The 22,546-nt window shown below is 39.6% G+C and overlaps 1 protein-coding gene across 1 annotated transcript; it reads left to right on the top strand.

Moving 5' to 3' along the window:
* The first annotated feature begins 1,036 nt into the window (after window positions 1-1,036).
* On the top strand, window positions 1,037-16,404 carry chp1 (calcineurin-like EF-hand protein 1). Its single transcript, XM_061742965.1, has 7 exons — window positions 1,037-1,342; window positions 3,925-3,997; window positions 7,604-7,684; window positions 9,212-9,339; window positions 10,548-10,609; window positions 12,091-12,213; window positions 15,296-16,404. The coding sequence occupies exons 1-7, from the start codon at window positions 1,276-1,278 to the stop codon at window positions 15,347-15,349; spliced, it is 588 nt and encodes a 195-aa protein (XP_061598949.1). The 5' UTR covers window positions 1,037-1,275; the 3' UTR covers window positions 15,350-16,404.
* Window positions 16,405-22,546: the final 6,142 nt, after the last annotated feature.

Genomic DNA, 22,546 nt, shown 5'->3' with positions numbered 1-22,546 from the left:
ATTTCTTTTATCTTTCCTTTCCTTTTCTTGTATTTTCTTTCCTTTCCTTTACCTTCTTTTATCTTTCCTTTTCTTTACCTTTACCTTCTTTTATCTTTCCCTTTCTTCTCCTTTTCTTTCCTTTCCTTTCCTTTTCAAATTCAGGCGTTTTATTGTCATTATACGAGGTATACAACACAATTAAAAGCAGTACGGAGTGGTGTTTTCCTTAAAAAAAAAGTAGAATTAGTATAAAATAAAATAGTACAAAATAAAATATAATAGACTGTAAAAAACTGTATATATCCAAAAAATGTGCAACAGTGCAGCAGCGCAAACATACTGTATAGCTTCAAGTAGCAGTCCTTTACCTTTACATTATTTTATCTTTCCTTTTCTTTTCTATTCCTTGCCATTCTTTTATCTTTCATTTCCTTTCCTTTCCTTTCCCTTCTTTTATCTTTTCTTTTCTTTCCTTTACCTTTCATGTATTTTATCTTCCCTTACCTTTCTTTTCCTTTCCTTTTATTTTCCTTTCCTTTTTTTCTTTCCTTTACCTTCTTTTATCTTTTCTTTTCTTTGCCGCCCCTTTCTTTTATCTTTCCTTTACTTTTCCCTTCTTTTATCTTTCCTTTACCTTTCCTTTCATTTCCCTTACCTTTACCTTCTTTTATCTTTCCTTTTCTTTTCCTTACCTTTCCTTTCTTTTATCTTTCCTTTACCTTTCATTTCCTTTCCTTTCCTTTCATTTCCTTTCCTTTCCTTTCCTTTCTCTTCCCTTCCCTTCTCTTATCTTTCCTTTTCTTTTCTTTTCCTTGCCTTCCCTTTCTTTTATCTCTCCTCTCCTTTCCTTTCTTTTTTCTTTTCTTTTCCTTCCCTTTCTTTTATCTCTCCTCTTCCTCTCCTCTCCTCTCCTCTCCTCTCCTCTCCTCTCCTCTCCTCTCCTCTCCTCGTCGGGTGTAATACCCAGCGCCACCACTACCACCTCCCCACCGCCAGGTGGCGGTATTTCCCCACCTCTCTGATCTCCAGCCGCCTTTAACCCGCAGGGGAAGCCGGGGTGACGTCAGAGCCGAGTCCCCAGCTGACCGTCGAGCAGAGCCACTCTTCACTCTTTCCTCTTTTACTTCGTTGTTTTCGTGTTTATTCCGCGCTGAAACCGGACCACGGACCACTGGACTCCGGCCGTGACGGCTCCCGAACCCCGTCCTGCCGTCGGAGCGGCCGTTTCCGCGACGTTTCCTCTCTGAAATACTGCAGGTTGCGCAAGTTTCACCTCCTTTTCGGGGTTTCAGGATGGGATCGAGGGCGTCCACGCTGCTGCGGGAAGAGGAAATCGAGGAGATCAAGAAGGAGACCGGCTGTAAGTCCTGCTGCACTTCAAACATTAAAACCCCATAAACACACCTCTCAGGTCTCCCAGGTGAAAGGTGAACAGGCGAGAGGTTATTCCAGTCTGTGTGAGGACTGGTTTCACCTGGTGACCTCACCTGGTCACATGACCTGACCTGGTCACATGACCTTTAAGAAATAGAAATAAAAGGACACCCCATTTCAGCAGAACAGGCACCAAAAAAAGGGACATCCCCAAAACTTCTAAAAGGCAGAGGTGTCAAAAGTATTCACATTCATTACTCAGGTAGAACTACAGATACTAGAGTTTAAAAATACTCCTGTAGAAGTTGAAGTATCAACTCAAGTTTTTTACTCAAGTAAAAGTATAAAAGTACTGGTTTCAAAACTACTTAAAGTGTAAAAGTAATGTAAGGGGGGAAAAAGCCATTAAGGACAAAAGCCATTGAAAATGAATGCATCTTAGTATAATGCAAATATATTAAAGAAGCATATATGTGTACTATTGAGCATTAACATGTGTTTCAGAGAGCAGGAGATATGATGACTAGTTGCCTATAAGTATTGTAATGGTGCAAAAGGTCAAACTTCAGGCATTTTATCATTTATCCTAACCTTTATTGGAATGTACATCCAAGTTTAGTTGCAGGAATCTGAGGGAACGGATGTAAGAACAAAACTGGACAAGAACATCTGAAACAACCACAACCAAATTCACTCTATCCGGATGGAGCAATTTAACTGGATAGTTTTTTTTTTTAAAGGCCGAAATGAAATAGAGTAACAAGGCTGTTTTTAAAATGTAAGGAGTAAAAAGTACAGATAATTGTGTGAAAATGTAAGGAGTAAAAGTAAAAAGTCGTCTGAAAAATAATTACTCAAAAGAATACAAATAAACAGTCCATAAACAAAATCGATATGTGGCCCACGATAACAATAATATCACGATACACGATATCTACGATATTCAATATATTGTAAGAAATTTCATCAACGATATATTACGATATATGTGACTGAAAAAGAAAAAATACCCATAAAAAGGACAGGGTTCCAACGTTTTGAAAAAACCTGCAAAAGTCATGGTATTTGAAAATGTAATTTTCAAGGCCTGGAAAAGTTTTGGAAATATAAGTTCACCCCAGAAGTTTTGGAAAAGTCAAGGAATTTATTTTTCTCACTTAATGATAACATTTAGTAATAACAATAAGGTAGATGTAAAATTGATCAATAAATATTTTGTATCGAAAAGTCTTGCGCGTTTTCACGCGTGACGTGCCTATCATCTTGCGCATCATGCAGATCGGTTATTATTACAGTTATTACAGTTATATTAGATTACTATACAGCATATACTACAACATATTGCTGGTATATCAGTGTTAGTTTAAACAAATTGTCATTAGATCTCCACTGTGGTGACTTTTTACATAGTTTTATTCCTATATTTCATTCATACATTGATGTTTTAGAGGTCATGTATAGTCATGGAAACTTGCTGCAAAGTCATGGAAAAGTTATGGAAATTTGTTTGTTGAAATGTGTATGAACCCTGAAAGGAAAACGTCTGTAGTTATGCATTTATTCAATGCCAAAACTTCATACAATGTACAAAGAGAGTGCATTTGTGTAGAGCCTCACTGCCTCCTAGGCTTGTAAATGTAAACACTGTACAGATGCACAAATTGAAGTGCATGAACAATAGTGCTGTGACAACCGCGTAAATCCATTGTGTGTTGTAATAAAATATCGATATTTGCCGTCAGTTTATCGATTATTTATTGCGACAGAGTGCGCAACAATAATATTGCAATATCGATTTTTTTTCCCTACCACTAATAGAAATGTATTTATTTTATATCAAAAAACAAAATGCTTTGATTTAAAGTGCTTTAATAGCATTGAACTTGCATGACTGTACAGACAGCCAACCATACTAGCAACTGAAATAGCCTCCTATGCTACGTATGTCCACATCAGCCCAGATGTAGAATATAGCTACAAGTGAAGGTCGCAAAATTAGAATATGGTGTAAAAGTTAATTTATATTCAACTTAAAAGGTGAAACTCATATATTACCTTGTCTCATTACATGCAAAGCAAGATAATGTACGCCTTAATTTGTTATAATTTTGATGATTGAATTGTTTATTGATTTCATAAAACATTCACATTTTTTTACATTACTTTATTTGGGGTTTTCATAAGCTGTGCGCCCTAATCATCAAAATTATAACAAATAAAGGCTTGAAATATCTCACTTTTCATCTAGTGGGAAATAATATATTTGTTTCACCTTTTAGTTGAATTTACTGAAATGAATGAGTTTCGCAATATATTTAAATTTTTCCAACCTTCACCTGTATATTATGACATCAATAAATAACAGAGAGCAAACCAATATATGTTGCTGTCTTTAATGTATCCTGTCCTTTATTTTGTTCATTATTATTAGTTCGTTGTTCATGTGTGTGCGAGTGTGACAGACATGTATCATGGGACAATTGTGAAATACGGAACGCAACTTTTAATTACCAATTACGTAACACGGAACTGATCTGCTGACCTCACCTGTCCCGTTTCCTCCCACAGTCTCCCACAGCCAGATCACCCGGCTGTACAGCCGCTTCACCAGCCTGGACAAAGGAGAAAACGGTGCCCTCAGGTAAGAGACATGGGAAGTTGGTTTCTGATTCGGAGGTTTAAAGGACCGTTCTGCAGTTTTTAAGGCGTCTCAACCTGCTTACACCAGGTCTGGGTCAAAACCACGACGGTCTGACTGGGAATACACAACCCCTCAGTTAGTTTTTACATAATTCTGTGATTACAGACAACTTTTATTATGTATGAAAAAGCAAAAGATGGTATTTTAATTTTATATTTTTGCAGGTTTCGACCAATTTAGACCAAGTCCAGGTCAAAACCACGATGCCTGGACTGGTCTGACTGGGAATGCACGACCCCTCAGTTATTGAAACTGTGTTTTTTCATCAATCTGTGATTAGAGACACCTTTTATTACGTATAAAAATGCAAAAATTTGTATTTTAATTTAACATTTCTGCATCTAGACCACTTTAGACAAGGTCCAGGTCAAAACCACGACGGTCTGACTGAGAACACACGACCCCTCAGTTATTGAAACAGTGTTTTACGTCATTCTGTGATTAGATACACCTTTTATTATGTTTTAAAAAGCGATATATGGTATTTTTATTTAATATTTCTGCAGATTTAGACTACTTTATACCAGGTCCAGTTCAAAAGCTAAAATACTGAGTGAAGTTTGTCGATTATATGACCTCTTATGAAGTAAACACCACCCAATACACCGTTTATAATCAATGAAAACTTAATTGCATTGATGAAAAAGACATTTAATTTTATATTTTATCATCCAGGCCGTATTAGACCATATGATTCTCAGAATGGGTAAAATGTAATTATATTATATCTTGAAAAGTACCTAGTGTATAAAACAGTCTGTGAAATCTTAATTTGTCCTAAAGTTTGGAAACGTCACAGTCGGTCTACGTTAGGGGTGTAATGATGCACCAATCTCACGATACGGTACGATACACAATATTGAGGTCGCGATAACGATACGATATTATAGCAGTATTTTTTCAACAACCTTGAATGAGGAACATATGACTGGAAAAAATTGGCTTTCATTTGAAAAATACAAAACAATGCTGTGCGTTTGCCCTATTGTTACAGTTTGTAATGCTTTATAACTGTTTAAGTTTTAAAGAGAAAGCCAGGCCAACCATTTTCCACAAACTGAACTAAAAGTAAATGTCAGGTTTGCATTATGCATCTTCAGTTTCATACACGTCAAAAATATTTTGCCACAAACTGAATAGTTTCTCTCATGTATGACTTGCCTTTTTTCTTTTCCAGAAATGTAACAACTAAAATTAAATAAATAAACTATGAAAAGTCCCAAACTCAAAATGCACCACGACTGTTATTTATCTTCTGCCAGAGCTAAGAGCTTCACATTCTGCCAGCCTGAGGCCGTAAGGTGAACCCCGCTATCGTTTCATCCCGCTCACAAGTTTGGGGACGACACAACTTTTACGTCATAACAAAGATTGATTCATGCTCACCTTACAAGTAAAAGTTCAGAGCTCAAAACCCCGCAAGAGTCCCGTGATCAGGACCGCAAAACGGTACTAGTTTCTTCTGAGTGTAGTAATATTTTCGTCCGCGGTCGTCACGTGATCCCACTGCACCAATAGGATGTTACTAGTAAACAATATATTGATATTAATAACCCAATATCGCGCTACACTTTGTCACCTCCACGACACGTATCGTGACCTTTTTGTATCGCGAAATTTCGTGGCACGATATATTGTTACACCCCTAGTCTACGTGTTCATGAAATGCTTGTCCTCTTACGACAGAATAAGACAGATTTTTGAGGATTTTATTGAATATTTGGTTCCGAAACAACCTGTTTCTCTTGTCATCTTCATAAGAGAGAATTTATTTCTATCAGAGGATTGTGACTGTTGTGAATTATGATATCTGGACCTGGTCTGAGCTTCGTTGTTTCCCATCAGTTTTGTCAGAATCAGAAGCAAACTTCATGGTCACTAAGCAACAGCAGGTTCTGGTTGAGCTGTGAGGTTTCTCTAACTCTTCCAAGGACATCTAGTCTGTTAATGTTAGATTCGTGGTTGGACCTCCGGACTCGATCCTCCCCGGAGGTTGGCACGTCACAGAGTAGTTCGTTTAAACCTCAGTTACGCATTTCTGTGGTTAACGTCTCGGAAGGCAAGATAATGATTAAGCAGCTGAAGCCGGTGTAGCAGGTCGGTCGTTTCCAGGTCGATCGTTTCCAGATTGACCTTTCAAGGGCAGGAAAAACCAAACCTTGTCCGGAAGATTTCAGGGAACAGGGCCGCTGAGACGGTTTGTGTGTTTACACATAACAGCTTCTTGTCCTTGCTGCCGTCGTCTTCCTCGTCCATGAGTTGCCAAAACAGATCTAACCGACAAATACCTGAACCCTCTCTGAAAAGTCTCACCTGGTTTGAATCAGAAATACAGTCAGCTGTGGGGAATTAAACCGGCATAAAACCGTAACTGTTGTGACTTGACCTGATTTGACCCAAACAAACAAGAAAACACCTACAAGTCACTGAGGCGCTGGTTTACCGGTAACAGATGACACGTCTTCTGTGATGCTCAAAAAAGGTGTTTATTTGTGCACACAAGCTCCTTCATATACAGCGAACTATATGCACTTATAAAGCTGTAACTTGCATGAAACCAGTAAAGCTGAAAGACCAGTCTTTGGGTCAAGCTATCATTTAAGTTTTTATTAGTTTTAGTCACGTTCATCCTTCTTTTAGTCGTGTCAAGTTCCAGTCGACTAAAAGTCTGAGCATTTTAGTCTTATTTTAGTCAGAATTGACCATTTTAGTCTTGTTTTAGTCAAAGATTGTATTTAGCCAAACCCATTTTACAATTCAAACAAGTCCACATACCACCTAAAACACTTCACATACCCACACAAGTTATTAAATGGGGAACACAACACAATACAAAACAGTTCTAACTAGGCCTGTGTTGAAAAAAATCGATTTTCCAATTCTAAATCGATTCATATGTCTAAATTTCTATTTTTTTTCATCATTACATTACAACTTTTGGTATTTTTTTTGTTTATGCTCCAAAAATGAATGTTTTGTTGGACATGAGAATAACTACAGCCATGTTTTTGCCTTTAAATATGTTTAAACGTATGAAAACATTACAGTTTTCAGTTATAATTGCATAAATTGTCTACATTTCATTACTTTATATACTGTCTTGGGGTTACATTTGCATAAAATGCTAAAAAACAATTTCTCAAAAATTAAAAACCGAAATACACTGAAAATGGAAAAAATTTAAACGGAATAAAACCGATTTCATACGTCTTTGTTTGCTGCCCTGGATCTGTTTGGTAATTCTGCCCCACGATGTTTATGAAAGCAGTTCTATCAGCATTCTGGGAGCTGATTGGTCCTTACAGCATCATTAGCTGCAATACTTGCTGTTGAATCTCAACATAATACTAGTATTAATATGTTGCATAATTACAGTCATATAATTCATGCAACAGCTGAAAAAACATTTTTAATAACACTAACCCAAATCCATATCTGAATCAAATCTTGATAATCGATTCTGAATCTTAAGAATCGGAATCGATTCTTGACATTTGAATTGATCCCCAGCCGAGTTCTAACAGTAATGGTGTGTGATTTTTGCAGCCGCGAGGACTTCCAGAGGATCCCTGAACTGGCCATCAACCCCCTGGGGGACCGGATCATCAACGCCTTCTTCCCCGAGGGGTGAGCTCTCTCTTCCCTGTCCGTTTGCAGCTGTTGTTGTTGTGCTCCCTGCCGAGGGTTTGAGTCCCGTCACCACATAACTGCAGAGCAGCGCTGCCACCGGGCTGCGGCTCGCTGGCTGTGGGCAGCAGGGAGCCGCTGCTTCCTGCCAAGACTGCAGCGGGACTCAAGTGGCGTTGCAGACCCGCGGAGAGAGGCAGATTTATGTTCCTCCGTCGGTGCGGACGTGCCGGGACCAGATGGTCCGTGCGTGTGTCATTAAAGTCCCAAAGCGTCCGCTGCGTGGGCGTCCCGCCTCCTCCTGCTGCAGCGGCGTTACCGCCGGGCCGAGCCGTCCTCCTGCAGAACTCACTTTCAGAACCTCTCCGTGACCTTTGACACAGGAAGTAGTGATGCACCGAAATTAAAATTTGTGGCCGAAACCGAAAATAATAATAATAAACACCTGGCCGAATACAGAATAATACCGAACAATGGCTCGTCGCAGTTTTTCATTTATTTCGCCATTCCATTCTATAAATCAAATAAATGTGCAGTGAAATACCCGCCAGTCACTATTTGTCTTACTGTACTTATTTTATTTTTTCTCATAATCCTTTTTCATTTTCTCCCGTTCAAATCCAGTTAATCGGGTCGCGGTGGCTGATCTCCGCAATTTGAAGCCTTGTATAATAATTGTACAAATCTGGGTTATTTTCCTGGAGGATCTCGTCATATCAGACGGTGAGGTTTCGCCACCGCATCTGTAGTACGGGCCCTTTTCTCTGCGCTGTGCGTCCCGTGCACTGCAAAAACTCAAAATCTTACCAGGAATATTTGTCTTATTTCTAGTTAAAATGTCTCATTTTTAGTCAAAAAATCTCATTACACTTAAAACAAGAGTCATTACCAGAAAAATAACTTATTTGACAATTTTCACCTGTTTCAAGTAAATTTTCACTTGAAATAAGTAGAAAAATCTGCCAGTGGAACAAGATTTATCTTCTCATTACAAGCAAAAAAATCTTGTTCCACTGGCAGATTTTTCTACTTATTTTAAGTGAAAATCTACTTGAAACAGGTGAAAATTGTTGTTTTTTCCACTGATGAGTCTTGTTTTAAATGTAATGAGATTTTTTTTGACTAAAAATGAGACATTTTAACTAGAAATAAGACAAATATTCCTGGTAAGATTTTGAGTTTTTGCAGTGTGACCGTCTCCATCACCAAGCGGTTTCCCAGATCCAACTCATCCTGGATCATTTCTCGCGTCCTCTGCTTTTTCCCCACATCCAAGTAATGATCTGACATGCTGACATGTTTGCTGTATTTAACACCGTGTTTACGCCCCTCACTACACGCTGTTCGCTGTTTGATTGCGTCATCTAAACACGCCGTTATTAATTGTTTGTTTTTTTCCCCACTTATTCCACCGAAGACCGAAAGTGTTTTTTTTTTTTTTGCTATTTTCGGCCGAACAGTTTCGGTTACCGAACATTCGGTGCATCACTAGCAGGAAGTGACCCGCTCCTGTCTCCGTTCCTGCAGGGAGGACCAGGTCAACTTCCGGGGCTTCATGCGGACGTTGGCCCACTTCAGGCCGATCGACGACAACGAGAAGAAGAGCGCCGCCAGCAGTGAGCCGCCGCTCAACAGTCGGGCCAACAAGCTGCAGTGTGAGTGCCGGTGTTCTGTCAGTCCACGCTACCCGTCCAGATCTGCTACTTTTGTGGTTCTGCGCACAGTCGATTTTCAAAGTTTGATTGCCACGCCCATAATTTCTTGCATCCCTTCAGTTTAGGGCTGCAACTAACGACTATTTTAATAGTCGAATAGTCACCGGCTATTGAAACGATTAGTCGACTAATCAGATAATCATCAGATAATTAGTAATTTTTTTTAAATTTAGTATGAGGTTGCTTTAATTATGTGGCAAATGATAATAAACACCAGAAAGATGGCACTAGAGCCCTGATATAGCGGGACTGTTTTCTTCATCCTGCTCCCGCATCTGCAAAACTCTGAGATTTCATGCCCGCACGAAGCACGGTAATAGAGAGGCATTGATTTAGTGTCTTCTCCTGTCCGGCAAGAGAAATGTCCAGACAAATCTATCTGATTTAATGTTAACATGATCATTGTGGAGTTTGATGGATGATTGACAGTTCATAGGCACCTGACTGAAAGTTAGATGCAAATCCATCATTGTCATTTTTTCACCTTTCGCGCCGCATCAATTATGTGATTGGGGTTAAAGCAACGAGAGTAGCTGTGAGTGGCTCAAATAACACTAATAAATAACATGAAATAAACAAAGTTAACGAGCCCTACTTCAGTCCACGCATTAAGTGACGGGAGCATTATTTGATAGGATGTTACTAGACTATCAAATTATGCTACCCCTGAAATATGGATTTAAAATTGATAATATGGGATGTTGAGTATTTGATCCTTCAAAATACACGACGCATGACATGAATTGCATTACACTTTGTGAACATTATACGATAAAGAGAAAAAAAACCCAATTCTATCGCTTTATTCGATATTCATTCAGTCATTGGCCTTTATTTAACCAGGCAGGTCTTTAAGAACATTCTTATTTACAATGACGGCCTGGCAAGAGACAAGGACCACTTGGGGGAAAAGGAAGTGGTTTAGGGAGTAAAACAGTAAAATTGTAACTCTACAAAAAGTAGAAAACCATTAGGTAGCATTTTTTGACTGAGTAGCAAAAACCGATAGACAGACGCTATCGGTATTGGTAGCATTTTTTGAGGAAGCAGCAGAAATCGACAGAACACCGGGCCCGGCCCCCAGCAGGCCCCCCGACCCGTTACGACGCATCGACATTCATGACGTGCTTCTGTTTTTATGTTTCCAGTCGCTTTCCGGATGTACGACCTTGACAGAGACGACAAAATCTCCAGAGACGAGCTGCTGCAGGTGAGTGCTGCTCCGACCCGGAGCAACATCCCAACATCGGAGCAGAAACCTCCAGGTCGGGGAGGAGACTTTGGCCGGGAGCTCTGATAAAGCTCTGATATCCTCCAGATGGCCTGTTATCTCTGTTTTGGTTCCTGAGTCTTATTTATTGTCCCTTTACACTGCCTGACCTGAAATCGGTTTAGTGACAAATGGACAGTCATAGCAATGCGTCATTGTGTGACTGTCTTTATTTATTTATTTTACCATTCCTGGCTGTCAGACAAAAATAAAATGCATATAATTTTTGGAAATGGACTCAGGTAGGGCAGTGAAAGAAAAAAATTCTTGCAAATTAAGTCAGCTGTCATTAATTTCAATCAGGATCCCGGTCTGTAGATGTTAGCCTCTCCTGACCTCAGACAGTTTTACAAGCTCACTTACTGTAAATCAGTCAATTTACCAGGTAGGTGGGGGGAAAAACTCACATATGGAAATTATTTTATTAAATATTCAAAAATAGAACCTGTGTGCTGAGGATGAGGATAGAATGGAAAGCAATAAAAAGGACAGAGGTCAGCTGAAACCAATATTTTGATGGCATGTATGTTAAAAGCAACTATTAATTTGGAGGAGGTTCTTTATTCACTGAAGTTTCATAAAGCTTGAATTATGTGCATTTGAGTGTAATGTATTTACCAGACTGCAATACTAACAAGCCTTGCTCCTTTTTGTTTCAACCAATGATAATGCAAATCCCTTAAATTTAAAACCTAATCTTCAATGATAATACAGCAGATAATAAAAAGCAGTAACATTTTTTTGTTTTTAATTAAACTCTAGAAACTATATTGGAAAAGAAAGGGGAAAAATCCTACATGAAACCTCTCAAGCACTGCCAAAACTCAAAATCTTACCAGGAATATTTGTCTTATTTCTAGTTAAAATGTCTCATTTTTAGTCAAAAAATCTCATTGCACTTAAAACAAAAGTCACTACCAGAAAAATAACTTATTTGACAATTTCCACCTGTTTCCAGTAAATTTTCACTCGAAATAAGTAGAAAAATATGCCAGTGATGAGTCGTAAAATGAGACATTTTAACTAGAAATAAGACAAATATTCTTGTTAAGATTTTGAGTTTTTGCAGTGAGGGCACTTTGGTGCTACCAACTCCGACTAAAGCCAATTCCCACTAATATGATGAGTAAAGTTCGTCTAGTCTGGAGACGTAAAGTTTTCCTGGGATTAATGACTCGGACATCTTGTTTTGTGCTAAACAGCTCCGTCACCTCCATCAGATTCACCGGCCTGGAAGACTGAACTCAGGGTGTTTGTGTATTTTGAGTTTTCCCTGAATAATCTCTCGCTGCTCAGTCGGGTCGTCGCTGCAGAACCGGCGTGGCTCGGGTTATTTTGGGTTGAGCTGTAGTTCACGTCTCATTAAGACGCCCGGCATCGTTGTTGGAGCCGCAGTGAGACCGTGTTGATGTTGTGTTCAGGTGCTGCGGATGATGGTTGGCGTGAACATCTCCGACGACCAGCTGGGCAGCATCGCTGACCGGACCATCCAGGAGGCCGACACGTCCGGGGACGGCTGCATCTCCTTCAACGAGTTCATGAAGGTACGTTTCTGTGGTTTCCTCCCACCTCGGCCTGTTTTAGCCGTCCGTGAGGTTGTTGGAGATACCTGTGGTTGACCAACGCCGGAGGTTCGACAACCACAGACTCTGGGTTGTCTGAACCCGAGCCAGTTCAAGGGTGAACTGCATCAAAACCAAAACAATGACGTGGAAGACGGGCGGTTTATTCCTCAGGATTAGAGCAACAACTCCTGCGAGAAGCTTCTGAAAATTTGGAATACAGCTGTAATGATTTAAAAATATGGATAAATCAGATATAGAGGGTCTGCATTGACGTCACTTTCCCACTGGACCACTCCCCTTACTCACACTGAGTGGCAAAACATCAGCAAAAACAGCTGCAACTAGTGGAGAAGAAGGGATAACAGCGGATTATCAGCTTAAATTAGCGTCAGTTGGACTTGACAGTGACCCGTACAGGTACCCCAAGAACCAGTGGTCCATGGACATTAATATTTGGTACAGTTACCCCAAGAACCAGTGGTCCATGGACATTAATATTTGGTACAGTTACCAAGAACCAGTGGTCCATGGACATTAATATTTGGTACAGTTACCAAGAACCAGTGGTCCATGGACATTCATATTTGGTACAGTTACCAAGAACCAGTGGTCCATGGACATTAATATTTGGTACAGTTACCCCAAGAACCAGTGGTCCATGGACATTAATATTTGGTACAGTTACCAAGAACCAGTGGTCCATGGACATTCATATTTGGCCACCAATCCACTTTCCTGATATTTACATGTACTTAATTTCTACACCGGGGAAATACACGAAGCAAAGCTTGAAGGCTTACAAAAGTCTTGACGCTTGGTCCGACTTCAAGGGAGGATTTGTTGGTGAAATTAAAGTGATGAGGACACCGAACTTTATGATTTGACCGTTTAACGTTAGCTACCCAGAAATCCAACATTACCTGATACAAAATGGGAACCACAAATCCACGTTTCGGTGCCTGGAATCGATTTGTTTCTGCGATTTGCCGCGATCCCTTTTTCTCTCTTAAGCTTATTTTTGGGCAGTCTGTAAAACGATAACATCGAGTGCAGTCGATCGCACAACAGCTCTTTCCCATTTTAGATGTTTTCCAGTTGCTCAAACTGAAAGTTTACGCTGCCACTCAGTCTTTCTGACACTCAGTCTTTCTGACACTCAGTCTTTCTGCCACTCAGTATTTCAGTGGACGTAACCCGCTGTGAAGACGCATCTGTGACGTCATGTGCATTCCCTCTATTAGACCATTTTAACCTGCTGATTCTTTTCAAGGGACAAGAATATTTAGGTTTTTAAATACCGTACCTGACATGTTTGGGTGACTACTTTTCATCCGTCAGCTATTGCAACAACACATCATCAGTAGGGTAAAACTAACCTCACGACGGTCTAAATCCAGCTCACGTTCCCTATTAGTGGGTGAACAATCCCACGCCCGGTGAATTCTGCTTCACAATGATCGAAGGATCCAAAAGCGACGTCGCTATGAACATGACAATGACAGTGTGTGTGTGTAAATCAGTGGTGGACAGTAACAGAGTAAATTTACTTGAGTACTGTACTTAAGTACATATCCAGAGGATTTGTACTTTACTTGAGTATTAGATTTCTTTGGTACTTATTACTCTTACTTGAATACATTTCCAAGACAAATATTTTTACTTTTACTCGAGTAAATTTCTAGGAAGGCTGAAAAGTACTAGTTACTTTCAGGTCTGCTCTTTTTTCTTCTTCCCTAAAATCCTATTGGACACAAGCTGTTTTTGTCAAAGGAGGAGACCTATCACAGTGCACGCTCTCCACTGGGATGTACGTAAAGCAGAAATACGTCAAGACATAGCCGCATTTGAGTTATTGAAAGCAGAGATGTAGTTTTTTGTAAAGCAGTATCTTTGAGGGGGATCCAGACTTAGTTGGATGGTGCAGGTTCATTTGGTTTCAGTTCATGATTGTTAATAAACTCTGCATCATCTGCTGTCCTCTTATGATCCCATTCATTTGATTTGTTTTTGGTGTTTCTGCAGGTTTTATAAAACATTGTGGTTCTAAAAGCAGCACATCAGTGCAGCTGGTTTCAAAGAGTTAATTCTCAGAAACAATAGTTAAAAGATCCTTAAATTAATTTAGAAAAAATATAGTAATTTACTGATGTGGAAAATAAGAAATTTACTCTTACTCTTACTTTTACTTAAAGTAAATTTAAAAGCATTTACTTTTGGATACTTAAGTACCTTTAAAAGCAAGTACTTTTCTACTCTTACTCGAATAATATTTTGACTGAGCTACTTTTACTTGTAACAGAGTAAATTTTGACCAGTAGTATTTGTACTCTTACTCAAGTACTGGGGTCGAGTACTCTGTCCACCTCTGGTGTAAATACACACATGTCTTTGTAAGAGAATTGGTCTTCAGATAAGTACATCTGCGATATGGACAGATTCTGTTCCACTTTAAAGCAGCACACTGCTCCATTGCGACCTCTGGTGGTGGTGGAGGGGAGTTCATTAAAATGTGTATTTTTGAACGAGGTGTCTATATTTTTTGGTTTTTAATTGGCATATAATTCAAACATCATGTAAAATCTGAAAGCTAAATAAGAGCCATTTAGTAATTATCAGCTTCTTCATCCGGTTAGTCAGCTAATCGTTTAAATAGTCTGACTAATCAACTGTCAGGATAGTTGCAGTTCTTGTTCTTGTTGTTGTGGATCAAGTCGGTATCAACCACCAGAACCATATTGGACTGAATCTCTACTGTGTGCACATTATTTTATCAATTATTTCCTTTATCAAAGTAAATAGAGAATACTGTATTTGTGGTCTTGTTTTCTCCTCGATTTGTGCAAAACCTCAATATGGCAAAGAACCGGCGATGGAAACGCGTGTAATTAAAACACAAATTGCCAACCAACGCAAAAACCTTCCTACTCTTTCACGAGGTGGTTTTACACAAATTCAGTGTTTTGCTTTCTTTCGCAAACCAGTTTTGACCTGATTTTAAATCATCGTATGTGTCCAACGTGCGTGACGAAGGTCTGAAACCTGCTCCGTTGTCTCTCCCCAGGTCTTGGAGAACGTCGACGTGGAACACAAAATGAGCATCCGGTTTCTGCACTAAAGCCTCTCTTCTCTCCTCTCCTCATCGTCAGCTGTAGATTCTGCCTTTGCACTGTTCTGTTCACGCAGGGAGACGTGCCTTTGCTCGTTTTATGCAATGTCATCCCGTATGTTTTCCCATTTACTGAAATGTGTATGTCTCCTCGAAAGAAAAAAAACAAACAAACAACTGATTTATATAAAAGTCTTTCGCCACGAGTTCATGTTCCGCTCATATTTGTCTCCGTGAGTCTGCAGCAGCTGAAAATGATCATTTCACATACAGCCCGACTCTCTGGAGAGAAAAACGATCAAATTCATAGATTCATACTTTAGAAACTGGTGTTTCCAGCTCCTGGCGGGAGTCTGGAAATCAGCACGTCTCCAGTTAAGACGGTTACAAGAGGACTCGATAAAGACGAGTCAGAACCAGAGACGGACAATGGATTTCCAGGCTGAGAACCGGTTGGGTTCTCACTGAAGTGCCCTGGTTTCCCTGAAGTTATTATCTTAGTAGAGAGGACCTTGTAGCCTTCTGTGTGTATTATATTCATAGGATTATTTTAGTAACTATTTCAGCTTTTTTGGACTTCACCAAAGCAAGTTAGCCCCCCCTTCCCCTTCAAGTGGATGTTGGAGCTGCTGATAACATTAAAGTCTTATTTATGTGGGTCCCTCCGCGCTCCAGTGCTGGCGGGTGGTGAACTTGTGATTCTAGGGATTTATCTGCCTCCCTGAGTTGCTTACAGAGAGACGGAGCACCACGTTGGGATGTAATAAGCGCCTCCTCGGGGGGGCGGATCCTGCGGAGGAGCCGCCAAGCTACATAGACCAGGTTCAGGGGACACGTCTGACACGTCTGAGGGGAAACGTTGGTTCAAGCGCCGCGGCCTGAGTAGATGTTTCACTCCTCTTTTTAATATTTAATGTGACTTTGTTAAATCATTGCGCCCTCCAGCAGCCGAGTTCAGGAAGATCGTTCAACCACTTGTTTAATCATTACTGTAATTCACGTGTTCTGTAATGTTGTATCAAAGTGATTCATGAATTTGATTTAAATAAAATAAGTGCCATGCAGTCGCGTGTCATTCCGTGCAAGCTCGTAAACTTTGACCTTCAGCTGCAACTACAGGCCTGGTGGGACCAAAATCACATTTATATAATTCCTCCTAGCATTTTTTTTTTGTATAAGAAAGTCATCAACTTTCTCCTGAGTGATAAGCTGATACTAATGTTGGTAAATATCAGAAATGTAAAAGTATAAATAGATTTAACCCAAAAGCAGCAACGAAAGGACACAAAGTTGATCAAATGGCATTTATGTCAGAACCAGAGTAAGAGCTGCCATCTGTAAAAATGTGGCAAAAACCAAAAATATAGCAATAAATGGTAGTTTATTATGTTCCTGCTGGCATCCATTCCCATTAAATGTAATTTATAAACTCAGGTTACATAGAACAGACATTATTAAGCAAAGCGTCAACATCACGTAGCCAGACACGACTAAAGGGTATCCACAAATATAAAGGGTGCACACAAAAAGTAATTACACCATTTTAAAGCAGGCCTTATTTAGTCCTTCAGTCTGACTGAACATCTTCAGTATTATTTAATACGTTATTGCAATACATATTATCATATATATTTGTAATAATGTTTATATTTAGTATATATTACATTTTATCTTATTTACAATTTGGAGACTAGTTTAAGGGACCCCCCCCCCCATAGACATTAAAACATAATTAATCATAAATAAATAACTGGCAATGACCATAAAGAATCTTAAATCTAGTGTAGTAATTGTGCTGTGATTGGTTTCTTTATTTTGAATAAAGTAACTACAAAAGGCACAGTGGAGTCGTTAGAATTAATTTGCATTAATTATTTTTTTTGTCTGGGTTTGATATTTACTGTCAGAGTCAATTTAAGCAACAAAGTGTTGGTGCTGGGATCGCAGATAATAATCCTAGTATTATACGTGACAGGTTTTTTTTCTCTTTATTTTATTGAACACAATTTATAAACAAGAAAAACACATTTTATACAAGCTGCTAGTATAGGAAATACAATATAAGAAAATAGAACATTTTGAGAGGTATGATAACAAAAAAAAACAGTAAGGCAAAGCAAATAGCAGACATTTCAGAAAGAGACTTAAAATAAAAGATACTTTGATATATCGGTTAATAATTTTTTTGCAGATTTAATTGAATTTATATTTTTTATAGAGACAAAAAAACTTTTGAAATCATTTAAAAAACATTGGAAAGAGGGCTTCATTTTTCTCCACTTACGTGTGTTCAATGGAAAACAAGATATTTAAATTTCTTTTTTGTGATCAAATGTTTTTATTTATTTTTCATGATTTTCTTATCAAAGGTGGCATCCACAATGATTTTAAACAAGCATTAACACATTCTCAGCCCCTTCCAAACCCACCCCTTGGACCTAAAAAATAAATAAATAAATAAGTAATGCAGAAAAACAGATACTACAAAGATAATAGAACAAAGGCAAAACAATAATATCAAAAACTGGACAAGGATAGCTGCAAACAAGATAATTTATGTCAATTTTAAATACATCTTTCGAGTTTGGACTTAATTTTATCTGCTGCCATAAACCAAAATAAAATATTTGGTTGTTTTGCATTATGGATTTGCATAGAGATATTTACATTTCAAAATAAAATAAATATTTAAACACATTTAAAAAAAGATATATATATATATATATATGTATATATATATATTCATGACTGTGTTTGATTATGAATTTATGAAATTAAATTAAAAAAGGAGGAAAACCCGAACCAAAGCAGCGGAGGCGCGTTTCCGGGGCGGGGCTTCGCCTTGATTGACAGCTCTCAGCGTCTTCCGCCAGCTCGGAGCAGCAAAGATGGCGTAGCGACGAGGACGGCCGGACCTCCTCCCTCCCGGGGCGGGTGGTGCGGAGCCGGGGAGGAAAGGGGGTCCGGCTGGGCCTCCCTCCTCCGGCCCAGACCCAGACCCGGTCCGGCCCCGGCGTGAGACCGCGGAGGAAACAACCCGGCTTTGTTTACCGTGGCGCGCATGCGCAGCTCCATCCTCAGACTCCCACCAAGGTCAGTGCTGCAGCCTCCTCATCAGAGATAAGATCATCCTTTATTTCTCCCTCCATGGGGAAACTCACTTGTTTAGCAGCAGTGCACTTAACACACACATGCAGGGGAGGGGTAAAAAAATATATAAACAGTATACAGAGTACATTGCAATGGAAGTAAAAGTAATGCAAAAGAGAAAAACAGTGCAAAAAAAGCAGGTAGAATGTGTGTGAGGTAGACGGACAGATATTGCACATATAGTATTGCACATCTTGTTATTGTTACTGCACAAGTTATTGTCCGTTGACTACTGAGAGCAGGCCTGGTTGTAGAGATCCACCAGGACCTGGACCTGGTGGTTCAGGTCTCAGATCGTCTCCACCAGGAGATCACTACAACATTATTCTGTGTGTTTTCAGTAGTATTATGGACCAGAATGTCCTGGATCAGGGGTCGGCAACCCAAAATGTTGGAAGAGCCATATTGGACCAAAAAACAAATGCGTCTGGAGCCACAAAAAAATAAAAGTCTAGTATCAGCCTTATAATGAAGGCAACACATGCTGTATGTATCTATATTAGTTATATCAGCCTACTATCAAAATGACTAAGTTGGCTACTAGGGGTGTAACGATACACTAATCTCACGATACGGTACGATACACGATATTGAGGTCACGATAACGATATGATATTATAGCAGTATTTTTTTAACAACCTTGAATGAGGAACATATGACTAGAAAATTTTTTATTTGAAAGACACAAAATACAAAACAATGCTGTGCATTTGCCCTATTGTTACAGTTTGTAATGCTTTATAACTGTTTAAGTTTTAAAGAGAAAGCCAGGCCAACCATTTTCCACAAACCGAACTAAAAGTAAATGTCAGGTTTGCATTATGCATCTTCAGTTTCATACAAGTACAAATATTTACCCACAAACTGAATAGTTTCTCTTATGTATGACTTGACTTTTTTCTTTTCCAGAAATGTAACAACTAAAATTAAATAAATAGAGTAAATAAATACATACTTACATCATAAAAAAGATTGATTCATGCTCACCTTATAAGTGTAAGAGGAGATATATTTTTGTTAAGAAGGTTATTTTGGTAATTCAGGGTTCATTATTTTATAAATATATTCTTTATATTCTGATGTAAATCAGGGACTATAATGACACTAGTCAGTTTATCTGTAGTGATTAGTCTGTTTTAGATTGGGCGGAGTGATACGCCACAGTACGGCACTAGGTGCTGTGTTGATGTTCTAAAATCCTACACTGTTGAGGGACATTAAAGTACACTGGAACTCAGCAGAAGTTTCCCCGTGTTTATCCTACTCACAACCCGAAAAAGGTTTAATTTAATAAGGTAAGACTTAACTCTACACCAGACTTAAAAGTTAAGAGCTCAAAACCCCCCAAGAGTCCCGTGATTGGGACCGCAAAACGGTACTAGTTTCTTCTGAGCGGAGGAAGATTTTGGTCCGTGGGTCGAGGCGCGGTCGCGGTCGGATGTGTGTTACTAGTCAACACAAAGATTAATATTAATAACCCAATATCGCGATACAGTTTGTCACCTCCACGACACGTATTGTGATGTTTTTGTATCCCGGAATTTCGTGGCACGATATATTGTTACACCCCTATTGGCTACAAATACATAAGAGTTCAAACACCTGCATAAAAGCGCACAATAATTGAGTAGCTGGCGTTGAATTTATGTCCTTGATTTGCTGATCGGTCATGTTGCTGTCATTTTAATGGCCCTTTCCTTCACTGTCTTAGCGGAGAGAGTCTGTATAATCTCAGTTTGGTTTTTGAAGTCTGCAAATAGGTCTGCAATGAATGCAAATGATTCGGTCCAAGAAACGTTGAATCCTCTTTTCTCCTCAGTTATTTTTCTCTTTTTCCCTTTGGAAACAATCCCTTTGGACGGTTTGTTTACAACAAACGCCTGCCTGGCGCCGCCCTGCTGGTAGAAACGTGTGTCGGAGGCTATGACGCAAATCTACGTTAACAGAAATGTTGAAATTTAATATTTATACTACACATTTTTACAGCATTGGAAAATGTTAAGAATGTTTGTGTCATGTTTGTCCCCCTATGGAAACCATATTAAAACAAAAAATATATTTCCCTCCCCCATCGATTTCCATTTTCAAACATTTTTGAAAAAGCTCCAGGAGCCACTAGGGCGGCGCTAAAGAGCCGCATGCGGCTCTAGAGCCGCGGGTTGCCGACCCCCGTCCTGGATGTTCATGATAGTTTATCAGGATGTGATTCAGCTTCATGTGAAAATGCTTCAGTCAATAACAAAGAAATGTCATCATCTTAGGAGAAGACATCCAGGGGACGGGATGGTGTCCAGCTATACATCTCCACCTCCTCCAGAGACCTGCAGAGACCTCCAGAGTCTTGTCGAGACCTCCAAGGACCTCCCGAGACCTGCAAAGTCATCCAGAAACCTGCAGAGACCCCCTGAAGGCTGGATTATGGTTCTGCGCTACACCAACGCAGAGCACACGCTGCTGCCGTGACGCCGTCGTGACGCCATCGTGACGCCATCGTGAACCCTTCGGACATCTCTGTCACTCCATTTCTCCGCGGTGCAGTACCCCCCGCGACCGCTAAGGGGGGTGCGATCTTTTCCTGAATGGTTTATCCGACTTTTCCGGTCACAGTGAATCAAAGAGATAAGGACAACTATTGTGCAAAAAACCAAAACAAAAAAAATCACACTTACACGAAGAAAAGAGCGCTGAAAGTTCACGACTGCTTCACGAACCAGAACCGGAAATGCGTTGCTACCAAGAGAACCAATCACAGCCCTCTCGGTCTGTGTTGGTCTGCGACCTCTCGATACGTAGTTACAATTTGTGGGAGGTGACGTCAGGCACGGCGTGGCGAGCGGCGTGGCGCGTGCGGCGTGGCGCGCGCAACGCGGCGCAACCTGCGGCGCAACCTGCGGCGTAGGCTCGACGTGGATTTGTTGCAGAACCATAATCCAGCCTGAAGGCCTTCGACCTCTTTGGACCCTCTGAGACACACGTGTCCTCCTCTGCTGGATCTGGGACACCAGCCATCGTCCCTCCCCAGTATTCCCTCTGGTCCCGGCCCGGTCCTGCAGCCGGGTCGTCCGTGAGGACGCCCCCCCCAGACCCGGGGTCGGGCAACCTTCGGGACGCACACCCGGGTCACGTCCATGTATGAAAAGCCTCAACTGAAAAAAGAAAAAGCCCTGTAGCCTTTGAGTCGTCTGAAACTGTGGGAACGTTTTAGCGACCAGGTTCCAGATCAGGTCCAGATCAGGTCCAGATCAGATCAGATCCAGACCAGGGGCCAGATTCACCAATATGTTCTTAAGAACCGTCTTAAGAACTGTCATTTCTTACGAATTTCTTATTTTTCCTACTTAAGAACTTCTTAAAATATGTCATTACATTGCACATATGTTAGTTAGTGTTAGCAAACAACATTTATACAGGTAGTTTGCGTCTTAACCGTCAGTCACTCACTAAACATGGAGAAGGAGAAAAAGAGATGCAGGAACTTTTCAAGGTTATGGTGGATGAGATTAATGTGTTGAAAAAAAATACTATTGGGGAAAATTAATAATAATTAACTAACCACGCTAACTAGCATGCTAACAAACAGTTAACAGGCTCTTTGTGTAATTAATTACAAAGTATATCCTTAAACTACTAGTCTAAACTTGTCTAAAATGTGTTGAAAAAGGTGATATTAGAGGCTTATTATTATTATTATTATTATTATTATTATTATTATTATTATTATTATTACCTTTTCACAGAAGACATTTTAAGACAGGTCAAGGTTGTCTTAAAGTTAAGAAAAAAGTCAAGAACAAATTTGAAAACTTTTATTTCAAGAATACCATTTATTCTTAAGTTTTTTCTTAAGAAGAAACTTAAGAAAGTTGAGAAAATACTTAAGAACATTTTTGGAGAAAATTACTTCTTCTCTTTTTTCTTCTTAAGACTGAACTTAAAAAAAAAATGATACATAAGAAGATTTTTTTTCTTAAGAATGTTTTGTGAATCCGGCCTCAGATCCAGATCAGATCCAGATCAGATGCAGAATCCCAGAGTAAAACCCTCTCGCTGCGGTTA

Source organism: Cololabis saira, chromosome 16 (genome assembly GCF_033807715.1).
Source record: "Cololabis saira isolate AMF1-May2022 chromosome 16, fColSai1.1, whole genome shotgun sequence".
Lineage (NCBI taxonomy): Eukaryota > Metazoa > Chordata > Actinopteri > Beloniformes > Belonidae > Cololabis > Cololabis saira.
This window is presented reverse-complemented; position numbering and strand designations above follow the sequence as displayed.